Source organism: Strix uralensis, chromosome 27 (genome assembly GCF_047716275.1).
Source record: "Strix uralensis isolate ZFMK-TIS-50842 chromosome 27, bStrUra1, whole genome shotgun sequence".
Taxonomy (NCBI): domain Eukaryota; kingdom Metazoa; phylum Chordata; class Aves; order Strigiformes; family Strigidae; genus Strix; species Strix uralensis.
In genome coordinates this window covers 6,912,550-6,929,370 of record NC_133998.1, presented here as the reverse complement: position 1 = coordinate 6,929,370, position 16,821 = coordinate 6,912,550, and the positions used below count along the sequence as shown (strand labels likewise).

At 55.2% G+C, this 16,821-nt stretch overlaps 1 protein-coding gene across 2 annotated transcripts; it reads right to left on the bottom strand.

Moving 5' to 3' along the window:
* Positions 1-9: 9 nt before the first annotated feature.
* On the bottom strand, positions 10-16,528 carry MIER2 (MIER family member 2). Of its 2 annotated transcripts, none has more exons than XM_074851532.1 (13): positions 16,512-16,528; positions 11,989-12,076; positions 11,317-11,468; positions 10,439-10,564; positions 9,667-9,790; positions 8,924-9,033; positions 8,193-8,262; positions 6,507-6,658; positions 5,699-5,780; positions 5,501-5,595; positions 4,571-4,698; positions 3,443-3,579; positions 10-2,711 (listed from the first exon to the last, which is right to left on the bottom strand). In XM_074851532.1, the coding sequence occupies exons 1-13, from the start codon at positions 16,518-16,520 to the stop codon at positions 2,236-2,238; spliced, it is 1,749 nt and encodes a 582-aa protein (XP_074707633.1). In that variant the 5' UTR covers positions 16,521-16,528; the 3' UTR covers positions 10-2,235. The 2 variants fall into 2 exon arrangements, with proteins under 2 accessions (XP_074707633.1, XP_074707634.1); XM_074851533.1 differs by having other exon boundaries at positions 4,595-4,698.
* Positions 16,529-16,821: the final 293 nt, after the last annotated feature.

Below are 16,821 nucleotides of genomic sequence, written 5' to 3'. Positions count from 1 at the left end.
GGCTTTGGCTCACTTTCAAATTAGGTTTTTAATTAAATAAATAACGGCGAGGGGTCTTCAAGGCAGTATCACTTCACAGTGTAGGGCTTGGGCGAGGGGAAGGGGAAAAGAGTCCAGCATTGGGAGCGGCTCAAAGTGAATGTGCTTTGTAAGAAGGAAAAAGAAAACCCCAACAAAAAACCAAAACCAAACCTCCTCCCCAAGTGACTCCCCCTCCCTGTCCCAGCCCTTTCCACCCCTCTCCCTTAAAGTTATGTGGAAAAAGCGCTGCACTCATGTTGAAAGACCCCATGCGAATCTGTAAACAACACTGAAGAACATAAATAAGAGATTTCTGCCTCCCCCAGCCTCCCCTCTCCTTTCATTAGGGCTTGAAACAAACCAAAGAAAAAATGGTTTCAGGAAAACTAAGGATGTTCTTGGCTGATGGAGAGGAGATGCCAAGGCCTGGCCCTCCCTGGGAGGGCTGCCTGTGCTCTCTCCCTGCCTCCCCTTCTCCTTCCAGCCAAGGAGCTTCCTCTCTCCCCCAGAAAAGGGGAATCACAGCCTGGGCAGTTCCACTATGGAGCGGGCACTCGTATTTGCTTTCTGTTTCCAGCAACTGGGAGCAGCCGGAGGGGAGACCCCGGTTACCGCGTCTGGCTGACAAAGCGACGCCGGGTCACGGCAGCAGGGAGTCGGGGCTCAGCACCCCGGGGCAGAGCCGGCCGGGGACCAAAGCAAACCCCTGCCAGCGCGGAGGGGGAGACACAGGCTCTGGGCCTGTCACCCTGCGCAGCTGCCCGATGCCGTGTCCGCACTCCCACGGCCGGGCTGAGCACAACTTCCCGGGGCCGTGTGAAAGGAGGATGTGGGCTAATGGTTTAGTCATCTTCCAGATCCACTGGCAGCAGAACCGACTGCAGGATCACAGCCCGAAGGCCTCTACCAAAACAAGTAGAAAACATCAACCCAAACCCCTTCCCAAGTGCAGAAAATGGCTGGAGGGAGGCAACATCTGCACCAGAGCCTTGCCCAGCAAGTCAGCAGACAGCATTCCCTGCACAGAAAAAAAGGGGAATGAGAACACGTGGATTTAAGCCGGTGGCAAACCCCGGACCGGGAAGAGAGTCGGGCAGTGAACAGCCCTGGGCTCCAGCACAGCCACCGCGGGTCCCAGCACAGCGGGCGCCTCGCTGCCACGCGGGACCGTCACCTGCTTGAACGCTGCTGATGGCAGTAAAGACACTTTCCTCTCAGAAAACAGAGAGCTTTGTGAGGTGGGAAGGGCAGGGATGCCCAGGGACCGGCGGCTCTCCTGCCGGGATCGCGCTAGCACCGACCTCCTGGCCTCGGTGCCCTGGGGGCTGCGCAACCTCCTCCCATAGCCGACAAACTCTGACCGACCCGGGCACTTACAGGCATTTCCATCTGCGCTTCACCCCCCTGCACCCAGCGGCCGGCGAGGGCCAAGTCATTCCCCGCCAGAAAGAGAAGCAGCCGCGCTGCGCCGCCAGGGCCAACATCGCTTCTGGGTCTAGAAACTCCCTTCACACGTTCTCCACCGCCCGGCGCTGCGAGGGAAGGCGAGGAGCGCCCGCAGCCACCGCACCACGCCCAAGGCTCCTGCCCAAGGGCTGGACCGGCCACATCCCACCGGTGGCAGAGCGGGGGGACGACGGGCGCAGCTGCAGGAGGTTTGATGGCAGCAGCGCGGCTGCCCCGGCACCGGGAGGGGACGGGCAGGACTTCCACTGCCCCGCACGGCCTTGGGCGAGGGGCCGCGACTCCTCAGCCTCCCCGGGCATCGCCGTGCCTGTCTCTGCAGGCAGACGGCCCCGCGGCACGGGTGGACCCAGCTCCCCGCGGGGGAGGCCACGTCCTCTGTCCCAGCTCCCCGAGCGCTCTCGGGGCATCTCTGCGCTCAGAGCGTCCCTGCAGGGCCCAGGGACGACTCCCCCGCCCCGAGGCAGGGGCCCCCCCAGCAGCCTGCCGTTACCTGGGGTGACGCGTGGTCAAGGAAACGGGTGATGGACCCCCCCTCACTAAAGCCGGCCGCCAGCTTTGCATGATTGTGTCAGAACACACTGGAGCAGAAAGGTGTTTGGTTTCACTGTAGCCTTGGATCAAGGAGGATGGAAAGACAGATTCTGACCAACAGCTCCAACTGTCCCTGCGGAACAGTGGAAGTTCCAGGATTTCACTCAGTCAGCTCAAAGTCTTTGCTGGGTCTGCGACAGGTTTGTGACTGGAGACTCACTGCGACAAAGGCTCTGACCGAGCCACAGGAGCCGGGCAAGCCTGGTGAGCAGTCAGAAAACTATTTACATCTCCAATGCCGATGAGGCCAAAATCTGTGACCGATAAGGACACTTGCGCAGGGGCCACCACTGCCTCTGGGTCTCTGTCCAAATCCACAGGGCCAGCAATTAAAGGCAAACCCTCATTAATGTCTGCAGGGAGAGTGAAGTCCATGGTTATCGTCTCACCAGAGCTCTGCAACATCTCCGGCTTCTCTGCGAGTCCTGGTCCTGCCGGCGGCAAGGCGTAGAGCCCCGGCTCCACGGGGGCGAGGCCGGGCTGCGTGCAGGGCGCCGAGCTGGCTCCCGAGGACGCCTCCTCCGTGGGGTCGAAGGAGCAGTTGGTCTCCGAAGGCGTGCTGCACTCGTAGCCCTGCCCTGACTCGCTGATGCTGCCCAGGCTGCAGGCTGTGCTCTCCACACTCAGGGGCTCTGCGCGCCACAAAGGGGGGAAACGGGGGAGACAGGGAGGAGGAAAGGGTGGGGGACAGCAAGGGAAAGAAAGCCAGTGAGTGCGCGACATACGGAACCCAGAAACCAGTTCAATCCCACCTAATCACAGCAGTGTTTGTCTGATGGCACAAACGTTTCTGTATGAGAGCAACCAAGATCCCTGCCAGCACGCACCGAAGGCAGGCGAGATCAGCCAGCAGATGGGAGACCATCAGTGTTTCTATGGGAAGTAAAGGAAATCTCACAGAGACACTCCAAGATAAGCCAAATCCTAAATCCTGTCCCCTCGAGCTGACAGCCCCCGGGAGGTGCCCACACAAAGCCCCCACCGGCAGCAGGACGGTGAGGGAACGAACCCATCTGGGGCTGCCCGTGAGCCCTCTCGCAGACGCTCGCTCTGCTCGGCCCTGCCTGACTGCTGGTGCCTTAAACCAGCTCCGGAGGAGCTGCTGCCCAAAGTTACTGCAAACCGTTCTGCTTTGGGAACGACTGAGGCCACCCCTCCCAGCCTGAGGCAGGAACAACTCAATTTTTAAGTCACTACTGGCCAACGTAGAGACAGACAAGTCTCCTTTGCTCACACCAAGATCCGCGTGGGGCTGGTCCCTGAGGCGGGGCAAAGCGAGCGCCCGGGCGAGGGGAGCAACGGCTGGATAACGGCAACAGGAGGAAGGCGAAGGAGGGTCTGTGCCGCGTTAGCCCCACGCTACCTGCGCTCTCCATGGCCATCTGGTCCTGGCTGAAGTGAGCATCCAGGCAGCTGGTTGCAGAGGGAATCGGCGGGGAGCTCCGAGAACGACTGGTGTTTTCTACTTCACCCCCATCCAAGTCATTGTCGGTGTAATCCCTGCGGGGACAGAGAGACAAGCGCTGCCACCACCCGCCACGCAGAGGCACGGGGCGGGAAACGGCGACAGGGACCAAAAACCACCAACAACTAAAGCTCCAGGACTGCGGAGACCTCACCAGAGCGAACGTCCGTCCTGTTTGGGCTCGGCACTGGGGTGATCGCAGCCAGCTCAGCGCGGCTCAGCCCGGCCCACACAAGCCAGAACGGGCTCTGTAGCTTTCCAAAACAAAGAGCTGTGCCCAGCTCCCCAGCCTCAGCCCCTCCCAAAGCGAAATCAACAGCCAGACACTCTCCCCCGGGTCAGCCGGCTCCCCAGAACGACGGTAGCGGCTGCCACAGCCTTGGGGTGCCGGCAGAGAGCAAGTGGTGGGAAAACATCTTCCCACCCTGGGGAGATTTGAGATTTCAGGTATTTCCCTGTTCTGCATCAGAATTAAAAAAAAAAAAAAAAAAATCTAACACCTCATCTAACGTTTTTAATTGATTCAACTTAAATGTTTCATTTTGGCCTTTTAAAATGTTTCAGTTTCAACCTTTTTGAAAAGTATTTTCTGTAATTAGCATGCATTTCAAAGTGAGGAATTTGCCTCAAAGGGTGGCAGCAGGGAAAGAAATTAATTCAGGTTCCAAACCATCAGAAATAGTGTATTTTCGAACTTAAAAATCTCCCTTCCCAAAACTGCACTGAACTATTTCCTGAGATCAGCCCTGAATCCCTGACCCTAGCCTTGATTTCCGTGGATGCACTTGTCTGAAAACAGTGTTTTCTGACACAAGAAAGTCCATATCCAAGCAAACAACTGCTTCATCCTCCCTGCCCACACTAACAGTGTTCATGTTCTGAGAACAGCCACTGCACCCCTCCATGTCCCACCCGGGAAACCTCCCAGAGCAGAAAGTTCAGGCTTTTAAGCAGAGGTGCTTGGCAGCGGGAATCTTCACTGGGAGGTTAATATTACTAATTTTAGTGTGAGAATATTCCACGCACGTGGCTCCAGGGTGGAGGACGTACTTCTTCCTTCCTAAACGAGTCTGCTGAGTGAAGTAGTCATAGCGCTCTGATTTTTTCCACATGTAGTAATACTCCACACACTCGCCCACTGACCGGGTGCGGACCTGGGGAGAAACATCGCCGTCAGAACGCCGTGCCCCGAGGTGCACCACGGGGAGCAAGGCCTGTTCTCCCATTTGATCAGCACAGAAAATTAAGTGCATTGCAGTAATCTATATAGCTACAGACACATCTACGCTGCGGAACAGAAGCACGTACTGAGATTTCCAAGGTGGTAACTGGCCAGAGAAAGAACTCCCCAGAGTGCACAACTGCTGCTGCAGCCCCCAGTGTGGGTTCACACACAGTACCTCTGTGCAGGACCTTCCTGCGCTTCCAGCAGCACGCTGAACATCGGGAGAGCAAACCTGCATCCATTCGCACTGGCCAGCATCGACATGCCCACAATTAATCAGCAGTAGAACTGGACTCTCTGGTTCTGCCAACTCCCAGCACAGCAGCGTATGTCCTGGGGCCCAGCTCTCCCTACAACAGCCTCTTTCATTCTAGAGGACCCCAGGGGACTTTACAAAACATCCACATGCTCAACTCACTCATTCACAGAAGTACTGCAAGGGCTGAGAGTTTGGAAAGAACTTTTGAGACTCCAGAAAGGGCTAATCAGTAATTAACTGACATCACTCATGCAGGTCAGTGTTGTTTGTGACTTCTCCCACCTGGAAAATAAGGCAGAGCAGGGCAGTGAACAGCCCATCACCTGCGAGCATGAGTCAACACAAAGCCTGGGGTTGGAACTCGGCGGTCCTGACCTTCCTGCATTAGCCGAGGCTCAAAATGTACCTCTGGAGCAAAGGCACAAGCCTCCTCTCCTCTGCCTTAGTGGCGTGCGGGGCTGAGTGTCCTTACCTTGTTTGCTTGGATAAGATGGAAGTTTTTCCCATGGACCCTGAAGCCATGTTCAAAATTTCTACATTCTTCTTCACTCCAGGCACAAAGCTCATCTGTAGCAGAAAGAAAGATGAATTGGAGGAGACGTAACTCTTTCTAGATTCTGTACATGTGCCTTGATGCTTGGGGCAGAACCCGAACACGGGGGGCTCTCACCTCTGATAACCTTCACGTTGAACCGTAACCTCCGCAGGGCCTCTTCTGCGTTGAAGTTGCATTTAACCAGTTCATACAAAGCCTAGGAAACAGAAGAAAATTACTCACAGCATGTACCTGAGCAACACACCACAAACCAACCTGCTCGTGACTCGTGTTTGTCTCATAAAACTTATTTTTCCCGGGAGCCACTTTGCCACTAGCCCCGGTCTGACCCCCAGCACAGACTGTTTCACTTTTCAAGGCACCGGATTACAAACCCTGGGACTGAAAAGATGCAGCTTTACCAGCAGCTCAGCAGATTACAGCTGTGCCTCCACTCCTGCAGACCTACTGTGAGTCTAACCTGGCTGCTTAGAGGAAATACAACTGCTCTGAAGTTTCTTAGCCAAGTGTCTGATCTTCTGCTGGCTTCGAAGAACTGGGCGATGTTCTAGAGGACAGACCCAAAAGGATGTTCCTGCTGCAAGCCCTGGCTCAGAGAGTTTGGGATACTGGGAGAATGCAGTCAAGGCAGCACCCATCCCCTACTTGCCCAGTCAATTACACGCTTTCCACAAACATCTGTTACTGTGTTGGAAGAAAAGTACTAAACTAGACAGGCCCGTGGTCTGCTCCATGACGGCCATTCCCGTCTTCCCAACAGGAGGTGAAAATCCTCCCGCAACCGCAGCCGAGCCGCACAGCCTCACCGGCCTGCGCAGAGGATCACTGGAGTTTGCCCTCACCCAGGATCTCCTCGGGACGCTGCACGTCGGCGCCAGCACCACCAGAGCCCCCGCAGGCTGCGAGCAGCCCCCACACGTACCTGCTCGTTGTCCTTCACCATCTCCCCTTCCGGCAGGCCGCTGCCAGACAGCTCGTCCCACCGTCGCTTCACTGCGCGGTACAGGAACTCTTCAACCTCCCTCTCAGGGAGTATGTTTGGGTCCCAAAGCAGCTGATCTTCATTCTCATAAGCTAACAGAAAAAGCACTGAAATAAGCTAATCAAACAGAGAAATCTGCTGCTTTTGAGAAATGGTCACATGTACGTGCATGGCAGAGGCAGGAGGAGGGAGGACATCTCTGCCTGGCACTCCAGACGACAGCCATCTCTGCGAAGGTACTGCCTTTGCCCTCCTGATTTTGAGGGCAGATAAGCTTAATACCCTTTATACCTCTTTTAGAGCCCTAAGCACAGGCTCAGCTTGCTTCCACTTCTTTGGGAGGGCGGGCTGACAAGGTTTTTGTTACCACGTTCTCAAAGACCTTTGCTTTGATTCATTAATCCTGGCAGCTAAAAACCCCTAGGCTCTAAGGTGTCTTTTCCAGCACACAGTGAACAAAAGGGGTGGGAGGTGAAGGCAGGTTTGAGCTACAACGCTGGCCTAGGCTCAAGACCTTCTCCCTGTCCTAGACACAAAACTAAGGAGCTGCAAGGCTGTCCCTCCCCTGTGAGAGCTTGTGACGCCCCTCCACCCCCCCCCCAGCAGCAGGAGCGCGCTGCAGCACCGAGCGGTTCCTGCGCGTCCAGCTTCCGAGGCTCTTAGTCCGTAAGAACACGGCACGTGACAGTGCAGAGACGTTTAAGTACAGTAAGAGCACAGAGGAAAGCAAGAAGAAAGACTGCAATTAAAAATAATCAGAAATATTGAGATTTTTCTATTCAGATAAAAACATTAGCACCTCTGTACTTAACTGCTTTCTACAGGCAAAGGAACCAACTCTTCTGCCCTGTAGAATCACTAAAATCAGGTCAGAGGCAGTTCAGACAGGGCATAAAAAACCCCCACCGGGATCTACTATCAGTTTCCTTTCGTTCCACACTGATGCAAACATCCAGGTTATGGAAAACGTGCACTAAGTCTGTGGCCTTCAATGCAGAAGGCTGAGAGCACTGATAATGTAACAGTGAAAAGTTCCGAGAACTACGGTGGGTAAATCTGAGATAGAACCTACAAAACTGGTAACTTTTAGCTCCTTTAAGTGATTCGCTCAGAGTCTGCTAGGATAAAAGAACTAGGCAGGAATCAACTCATTTCTCAAGACATGGCCTTCTGTTCACTATCTTGTTCAGAAACTCAACAAGCTGCTGTGAGTATGGCACGAGTTATTAGCCACAACCTGCAGATCAAGGCACCCCCATCTACTCTGCAGACACCCCGTCAAATTGGAAACTGGTCAGCTCCAGGGAGCACCGGACGTCAACTCTGGCTACGTAAGAAGAACGTCAGAGAAAAATACATTAGACTGTCTCCAGAAGGGCATCGCTCCTCCTCGGCTACAGCCGAGACCCTCCTCCAAACCCACCACACCAACCCAGCTTTCACAGGGCTTCCCAGCTCCGTGGCTGCTCCGCCAGCCCCGCTCCCCTGGGCTGGTTCTGCGCCGGCTCAGGCGCAGTGTCAGTTCCGGGCCAAGCCCGGAGACACCGAGCGGGGCCGGTGAACCAGGACCCCCCGGTGCCAGGCCGGCAGCCCCCGCTCCGAACCACGCACAGCAGGCTGCCTTACCTTTCTCCCCGTGCCTGTTTAAGTGCAGGATGGGAACAGTGGCTTGGTACTGGGGTCCAACCATGATCTCCTGAAATATCACCACAGAGAAGAGGGTCAATTGAAATGGAAAACGCTGCAGGCAGGCCCCGAGGTGCCGCGTGATTTAGGGACTACGACACCACGAGGCCGATTTATGTATTGGTCGTCCCCGCTGTCACTATTACTTCCAGGGAACCCTGACTATTTTATAGGGTAACTAAGAAGATTTACTATCAACCAGATGATGCTTTGGGGACCTTAGGCATTTACATAGTTTTAATGTTAAAGATATATGGCAAGTGGCTAAGGCTGGAGATAAAGAAATGCTGAAGCTCTCCCGCGGCCTTCACACCAGGATGAATTTGGAAGTCTTCTCCTCTCTTTTGTAAGATGGTTCCTCAGTAAATCCTGCTGGGAATATTGCACAGCATTTCACCTTTATAGGGCTACAGGCTGCAGTTTTAATTCACCAAGGCACAACAACATCTTTCACATCTGGAGCAGAAGATAATTTCACATAGAGATTTCAAGAGCATATTAAAGAAGCCTCTTGTAACCCACACCTGCCACTGCCTTCCACAAAATGCAAGGCACTGAGCAAAAGAAAAGAAAAGAAGATTTCCTGGGGAAACATCCCCGTGCTTTGGTGTCATGCTTTCCTCGCCCAGCGCAGTGTCAGCTCCCCTTCCCAGTGCACTCAGATCACTTACCTTCTTACACTCGTTGGATGGGATGGAATCCTCCTCTGACTCCTCAGCCATGGAGGAAGCACATGGAGATGAACAGGGCTCTTTATCTTCATCAGCAAGGAAGTTGTTTGCTTTGTGGAAAAGGAAAAGATCTGTACTTATGATTTTTTTTTCTGTTGTTCTATGTTCCCTCTCCTTCCCTTCATTTTCTGTTCTAAAGTTACTTTCAGCACAGTTCACAGTGACAACTTGGCTGTATTTGAATTTTATCCTTCTAAATAAAAGAATCTGCACACTCGCCAGAGGGGTGGTGCCGAGCAGCCAGGGGAGCTCAGACTCCCTCGTTTCGCAGGACAGCAGAAGGAATAAGATCACTTCGTGCTGAGCCTCTCCCTGCACTTTGGCTTCCCACATCTTCCAGTGTTTAGGAACTGCCACAGCCTATCACACCACGAGAACTACTGAACTTACTCACTTCTAGAGATGCCAGATCAGCACTGATCTTTCAGACTGCGATTACAGCAGGCAGCAAAACAATTCTCACTTTCTCAGTGTTATGAGTTATGAGTCCCCTTGTCCCGCTGCTCATCTACATGCGATCATGTCCTAACCACTGGCACTCAGGTTTATTTGCAGCCCCCAGAAGGGAAGGGGAAAACCTGATGTCAGGAAGCTAAGTGACAAAATAAAGAAAAACATTCTTGCCCTATCCTGCACATCACATTTAAGTAAAAAACAATTACTTAGAAATTAGCGACACATACAGCCAGGCTGGTTCGGGAATAGGTCTGACGCATCGTGGGATGTGACGGATGGAGTCAGATCATCAGCTGAAGACTGTGTCTCCTCCTCTTCTTCCCCTGAAAGCAAATCCTTCGCTATTTGTTCCTTTTAACAACAACAAGAAAGTGAAAAATATTTTTAAATTAAAAAATATACGAGGGGGGGTGAGGCCTAGAGTAAAGCATTTCTGGCCAAGGGCGGCTGCATCCACAGACCTCCTCACCCTCCCACAGCCTGTCCAAAGACAGATTCTCCCTCTCACTCCCCACCACCCCTAGACTGTTTTCCCTAGAAGCCCTTCTGGAAGTGTCAAGAACAGCTTCCTATGGAAGCCAGAGAGAGGATGAATAAGTGGCCCTTTCTGTAGAGCTCCACTCACAGCAAATATCTCAAAGATCCTGGAAGGAAAAAAAAAAGACAACTTTCTACAGACTTCAGCTAGAACAGGAGGAGCCAAACCTTCCCCGACTCTCCACGGATCCACATCTACGTGCAAAGACTTGTAACCCAAGTTCCATAAAGAGTTTTTACAGCATTCTTTTTAAAGCAGTTACCCTTTCTCCAGTCTCCTCTAAGCTCTCTACATTCACATTTCCGCGCCCGGCGTCCTCACTGGGACACCAGAACACAGGGAACCAGGCAGGACCCTTCCCCAGCATTAGTCAACCCCACCTGAAAAGAGCTCCCAGGCATCTGGAGCTCCGGGACAGCCCAGTAACCCAAGAGCACCCCCCAGCAGACAGCGGCTCTTACCTTATCCAGAGTCATATCTGGGAGATTTGGAGTAATATCATTGCTCTCACTGTCCTGCTCCGAGATGGGGTCAGATGCCTCATAGCCATAAAGTGCAAGCAGCTCCTCAAATGGCATTTCACTGCTCTGGGCGAGAGGAGGACAAAGCTTCATCAGGAATGGAACAATCACCGAGCACAACACCAGCTGCAGTGAACAGAGACACGCAGGGGCAGTCACGGCAGCTCAGCTCTCGGGGCTCGGCGCTGCCCTGGGTGACGCTGCCTGGTGAAGGCAGCATGGTCTGCCAGGACCCACCACAGCCTGTTCCTCTCGGAGGTACGCAGAAGACAGGAAATTTCACCCCAAAGCAATAGTCAAGGGCATTTTTAAAATATATTTATTTTTAATACAAGAGTTCACGCTGGCGAAGAGACGCTGTACCACACAACTGTATTTACACAGAGGAAGGGAAGGAGCAGATCCCCGTGTTAACTCTTGTGCCTGACGTGAAGAGACTCTGTCACCAAGAACATGCTTCGTGTGCACCGAGGTCTCCGCGGGACCACCACGTCACCTCATCTTGGTGGCTCCTCCATGGTGAAACAGGCATTGAACACACCCCAGCAGCTGACGGCTCGTCAGCAGGGGCAGCGAAGGCCACCTCGGCAGAGCGGCTACTTGCCAGAGGAAGACTCCGAGATTTACTGCCGTCACCTGCTGTCAAAACCATTCCTTCCCACCCAAACGCAAACCCAAGGCTCACTGATGGGCCTAAACCCAGAGCGCTGTCAGCTGAGCAAGCCGGAGCTTATCACAAAGATCTTTGGTACCAGTACTGGGAAAGCAACAAGAAAATCCGGCAGGTCACTTCCCTTCCCCTCCCCTGCTGCCTTTACCTGAGAGGCACTGAAACTCTTCTCCAGCTCTTCTAAGGATTTCTGCTTCTCCTGAGTATCATCTTCTTCTTCCCTTTCTTCCCGCACACCATAGTTCTGCGAAAGGATCTCTGCGAGGTTCAGTCGATGATCAGCTGAGCCCATTGACACAACTGCAGGGATTAGAAGAAGGCAGCTACTGTCACCACCCTGGAGCAAACCGTCAGCTGTAGCAAAGCTGGGGACGATCCATAAGCCAGAGGAAGAGATTAGGTAGGAAGGAGTGAGAGGGGCTGGGGAGCTCAACGGGAAGAAGTGCTCTGGGAGTGCTAAACCGCAAAGCCTGGCTCTCTGCACAGTCGAGTCCCACAGGTGACCGACACCCCCATCGGAAGGTTTTCTGAGTATCTGTGTGTCCCTCCTGACTGGACTCACCAGTGTCACAACATGTGAACACACACTGCGGCCTTTTCTTCACCCGAGGCATTTTTAGGACAATTACCCCTTATTGCAAGAATGGGCAAAGGGACACTTGTAGGAGCTTTGGCACCTTTAAGACCTTCCTCCTCTCTCAAACGGCACAGGAATCAAGCACCAGGTTCGGAAGATCTTGGGAGGAGAAGGGAACAGACAGGCTGATGGCAGGAGCCTTGTTTCCTCTGGAAACCAGACCAACACGTAAATCGCGGCTACCTGCTGCACTCTGAAGGCCAGGATCTCCAGGACACAGGCTGCGGGCTGGGTACGGCACCACCCTCGGGCTCTGCCTGCCGACCGAGGCCTTCAAGGAAAGAGAGGAACACGGCTGAGACAACTCCTCTTGAAAATGTAACATGCCTCCAGCCACTTAACCCCACCAGCAAATGCAATTCATTTAATTTCAAAGCAAAAGTTAACAAAACCCACGCAGGGCAGCATCAGAAACTGTGCTGTGCAAAAAGAGCTCTGGTCAGGTGTATTTAACAGCTCTCCCAGGCCTCCTCTCCTCCAGCTTCCCCACCTTCCCCTCAGTCTCTCACTGCACACGGTGGTGTTTCCATTTTATCTTTTCTACATTCAGCACTCCGCTAATATCCTCTCACCAGTTTAACACCTTGGATCTTCACTCAGAGAAGGACTTTGACCCTAAGCCGTTATTCTGAACACACACATCACGCTTGTTTGAACACAGCGTTTCGGGACGGTCCCGCTCTTTGGAGAGGCACCGGGAGCAGCCGGCCACGACACGCTGGCTTCCCCCTAAGGCCTCACCGCATCCAGAAGGCTCAGAGGGGTGAGCAAAGAAATTTAGAGCTGAGCAGGCAGCAAAGGAGTCTGGTAGGACTGCGAGTGGCACAGGCAAGGTGGGAGAGGATGAGACAGGTAGACACCGAGAACAGGCACCTGCTTTCTGGCATTCAGTGCTCGGTCAGGAGTTCAGGCAGCAGAATGGGCTGAGGCCTGGAAAACAACCCAGAACATCTGCTGCTCCTTGGGCTGCTGTACATGGAAATGCTGCTCATCAAGTTCAGCCTAGGTGGGGAGCAAGCAGGTAATTAACCAATGCCTTTGGGTGACTGAGAGCATCCGACTGCGGAAGAAAACCATAGTGTCAGTCCCCCAGTCACCAGTGACATCTCCTCACGATCCTCAGCCATTAACCACCTCGGCCGTGCACCATTACTCCTCACTTAGTCAGCGGGAGCCAGGACATCTGCAACGCTTCAGTACGAGGCTCTTACAGCTTATTTAAGAAAACACAGTACAGCTTCACATCAAAATTTTATCCTCTAACAACAAAGGAAAGGACATACCAAAAAAGCCACCCCAGACTTCGGGTTCTGAGTTAGTGCCTTCAGGTGTTAACACATCTATTGCAAATTCCGTAACGACCAGAGAGGCAGCTGTTTTCTAGACATAATTACTGCTACGATAATGGCTGAAGGCAGCAGGAGACATTGCCATACGAGAGAAGGACCGAGAGGGAGGGAGGGAAAGGATCTGTGAAGCAGCCGTGGAATTCTTGCTCCTTCCTCTACCGGGACCCGTGAGAAGAGGAAGCCTCCAGCCCAACCGAGCGCACGCTGCGTGCTGCACTCTCCACCCACGAGTGTCGAGTATTAGCAGCAAGACAACCCCACTGGAGACCACTTTGGCTGCAGACAGAGCCCAGTCACTGCGTGCACGAAGAAAAGGGAGGAGTTATGGTCTAGTGAAAGGATGGGAAGGATTCGGGCAGCCTCCGCTTTGAGGATGGTCACACCGGGAAACGGCTTCGTAACTCAGGAAGGTGTCAGAGCCCCTTTGCTGGGCTTTGCTGGAATGTGACCAAGTACAAAACCCTCTTGGAAAAATCCTTCCAAGCAAACAACCCCAGTTCCATGAAAAGATAAGGGTGGGGTCTACACTCACTCCCTCTAGTCTTGAGCCATCTGCGGAACTCTCTTTCCTGAGACAATGATCTATGAATCGATTGCGCCTCCTTCGCACGGGGATCAATACGGAGCTGCAGGCGAAGGACTTTGAAAACAAAGACTGAAACTGTTAGCAGTGGATGGGTTGGCTTGAAGAGATGTCAAGAATACTTCAGGAACAAGGAGATCTTATACTAACGATCATGTGCTGAGATAAAGAGTAATAGTGAGTACGACAGGGTGACAATTCAGTAACTAATCACGAGTTTACTTCCCTGAAGCAGGAACGTAGTGTTAGGGCAAGCAGGAACCGCTGTGAGCTGGAGTCACCATAAAGTAACCAGCAGTGCTGTGCTCGGGCTGAGAAAAGAAGAAACAAGTGATGGACAAAGCAAATGGCCCATTCCATCCCCAAATTCAAATGTGTGAAACTGAATGATCCCTCCAATTATTTACAAATCCAGAAGACCAGAGAAAGGAGAGTCAAAGGAGCAGAGGAGAAAGGCAGGTCTGGCTTAAACACGGAAACAACGACAGAGAGAACGTTCCTGACTGCACCGATGGCTGATGCCACGCGACATGGAGTTCCTTCGTTTGAAGGTGAGGAAGCTGCACTCTGACACTGCAAATCCAAACGTCACACAGAGGCGAAACACCACGGCGTTACACGTGTCAGCAAGGCAGCGGCAGCAGCGGGGCGCTGCCAGGTACCTCCAGACCAAGGCCGGTTCTCAGACAAGGTGCAGATGCTCGTGTTGCTGGTGACAGTTTTGGTCACCACAACAGGTCACGGTGGTGAATGTCGTTTATTCCGACAGCACAGCCTGATGCTGGAAAAGGGCTCCTACATCCACGGGCCATTTAATTGGCAGGGGAAAATCTCGCTTTAAGTTTCCCAGCAGCTGCTTTCCTGCCACTAGTCTCAGGCACGAGAACAACTTCCCTCTCAAAAATTACACAGAGGTTGGCCAATTACTCACTCTCACGTTTGTATTTCTGGATGACTCCAGCACTCTCCTTAATTCTGGACTCAAGGTTTTGGTACATGAATCGAAGCAACAGCCATGTTTTAGGATACGCAGGCAGAGGAAGAGCCTGAGCTTTCTGCACTGACAAAGCTGCTTCCCAGTGCAAGGCAGATTGTTTCTCCAGAGAACTACTGGCAAAAACCCTTCAGGCTGAAACCACTCCTGCAAGAAAGTGAGCGAAGATAGAGAAGGTTTCCCTTTCCAGCGCTACTACTTCAATAACTAATGTGGTTTCCTGAGCTAGTGTAACACCCGTTTCAGACTTGGTGAGAGAAGCGTTCCGTGGCCCTTTGCCTTGTCTGTACTACCTGACATGGCTCCGTTTTCTACAAACTCCAGCTGTAGCCGGAGGGAAGTGGAATGGATGGAAACAGATTCCTCCTGTAAGCTACGGACCTGAAAAAGCCAAGAGCGAATGGACAGGTCATCTCCTGCTTGGGGAAATTGGTGCCCCAGCAGCATGCCGTTGCAACGTCACAGCAGAGACACTCTGCAGGTCAAACCTCTTCCGTGAGACAGTGACGGCTCCTGGATCTCCCCAAGGCAGAGACCTGCGTGCACAAGGGCAGCGCGGCACCGCAGCCCAACAGCCCACTGAAACAACGCGTCCACAGAACGCGGCGCCCTTGGGGCTCCACCGAAGGCGGCAGCAAGGACCAAACCGTTCTGGATGGGACAACAGACAGGCCAGACGGTGCCTGCCTCGTGCAAAGTGCTGAAATACCCTGAAAGCGGAGCCTAGTGTCGAACAGAAGTCACTTCAGGTAGCTGCGTTCCAAGACCCTGCGACAGAGCAGCAGCTACCTCGACGTCTGCCCAACGTCCTTTTCCCATGTTGCTGTCACCCCAAGGATCTCGTGATGGAAATGAAGTGCGGACGTGCCACAACAGTGACAGGACGGGGATATTTTGAGGACACGACAGGGAATGGCATCACCAAGCGTAAGTGTGGGGGGCGATGGCGGTAACATTTCGGCAGGGTACACCAAGACAAACGCGACATCTCAGTGGGAGAGGCGCAGGGACACCCCCACCCGGCACGGGAGCACGAGCCCCCTCGCCCGGGCGGTTCTCCCGGTCCCAGCCACCCAAACCCTTCCCGCTGCCCTCCCCGGCCCTCTGCCACTCCCCCGTCCCCGACCTCCTGCTGTCCCGCTGCTCAGGCCCCGCCGCTCACCTCCTGCCTTTGCGAGCCCCGTTCCAGCCGCTCCCCCGCGACCCCACCCCGACGCCGTGGGACCCCGCTGCGCTGAAGCCTCGGGGGCTCCGGCCCCGCTCTCCGCCGCCGGCCCCTCCCGGCCCGCTCGCCCCAGCCCAGCCCCAGCCGCTCTGGCGGGGCCCCCGGCCCAAAGTCCCTTTACGCCCCTCCCGGGCCGCTCCCCCCAGGGCCGGCCGCGGGTCCTCCGCCGCGGGAGCCCCGCCGCTGCCTCCGCGGGGCTGGCGGGAGGGCAGAGCCGGCGCCGCTCCCGGGCTCGGCCGCTGCCCCGACGCGGCTCTCCCGCTGGGTCCCGCCCAGGCACCCCTTCCCCTGCCCGGCCCCCGCCCGGCACTGGCGCCCCCTGCCCGCCCCCCGCGGACCCGGCGCCCCTCGGCCCTCGGGCCCCCGCCCCGGTGGGCCCCGCTCCGGCAGCCCGCGCCGCCCCATCCGCCCCTCGGCCGCAGAACCGAGGCCCCGGGAGGCCCCGGGCTACCGGGACTCAGGGGGCCCCCGGTGCCCCCGCCCGGCCGGGGGGGGGAGGGGGGGGGGGGAGGGGAGCGGGAGGCCCAGCGCGACCCCGGCGGCCGCTTCACTCACCTCCGCCATGGCCGAGCGCGAGCGGCGGGCGGGGGGACACGCGGGCCCCGGATGCGGCGGCGGCCGCTCATTGGCTGAGGCGCCGCGGGGGCGGGGCAGCGCCGGGGGCGCGGAGGGGCGGGGCCGGGTCAGGGGGCGGGGTCAGGGGTCGGGGTCAGGGGGCGCCGGCGGGGCCCGGGCCGGGGTCCGCCCGCCGCAGCCGGGGGCGCCGGTACCGGCCGCTCCGGGCACTCGGGCGCCTCCGCCGCCACCTCCCGGCGGCGCCCCCGGGAACCGGCGCGGAGGGGGAGGGGGAGGGGAGGCCGCGGCC

Bases quoted from the DNA above. Each gene is read 5' to 3' on its own strand.
- MIER2 (XM_074851532.1), bottom strand. The intron at 10,565-11,316 runs GTAAAGGCAGCA...CCTCTCGCCCAG, and splicing joins AGAGTTTCAGTGCCTCTCAG to AGCAGTGAAATGCCATTTGA. The intron at 4,699-5,500 runs GTAAGGACACTC...GTTTCTCCCCAG, and splicing joins ATCTTATCCAAGCAAACAAG to GTCCGCACCCGGTCAGTGGG.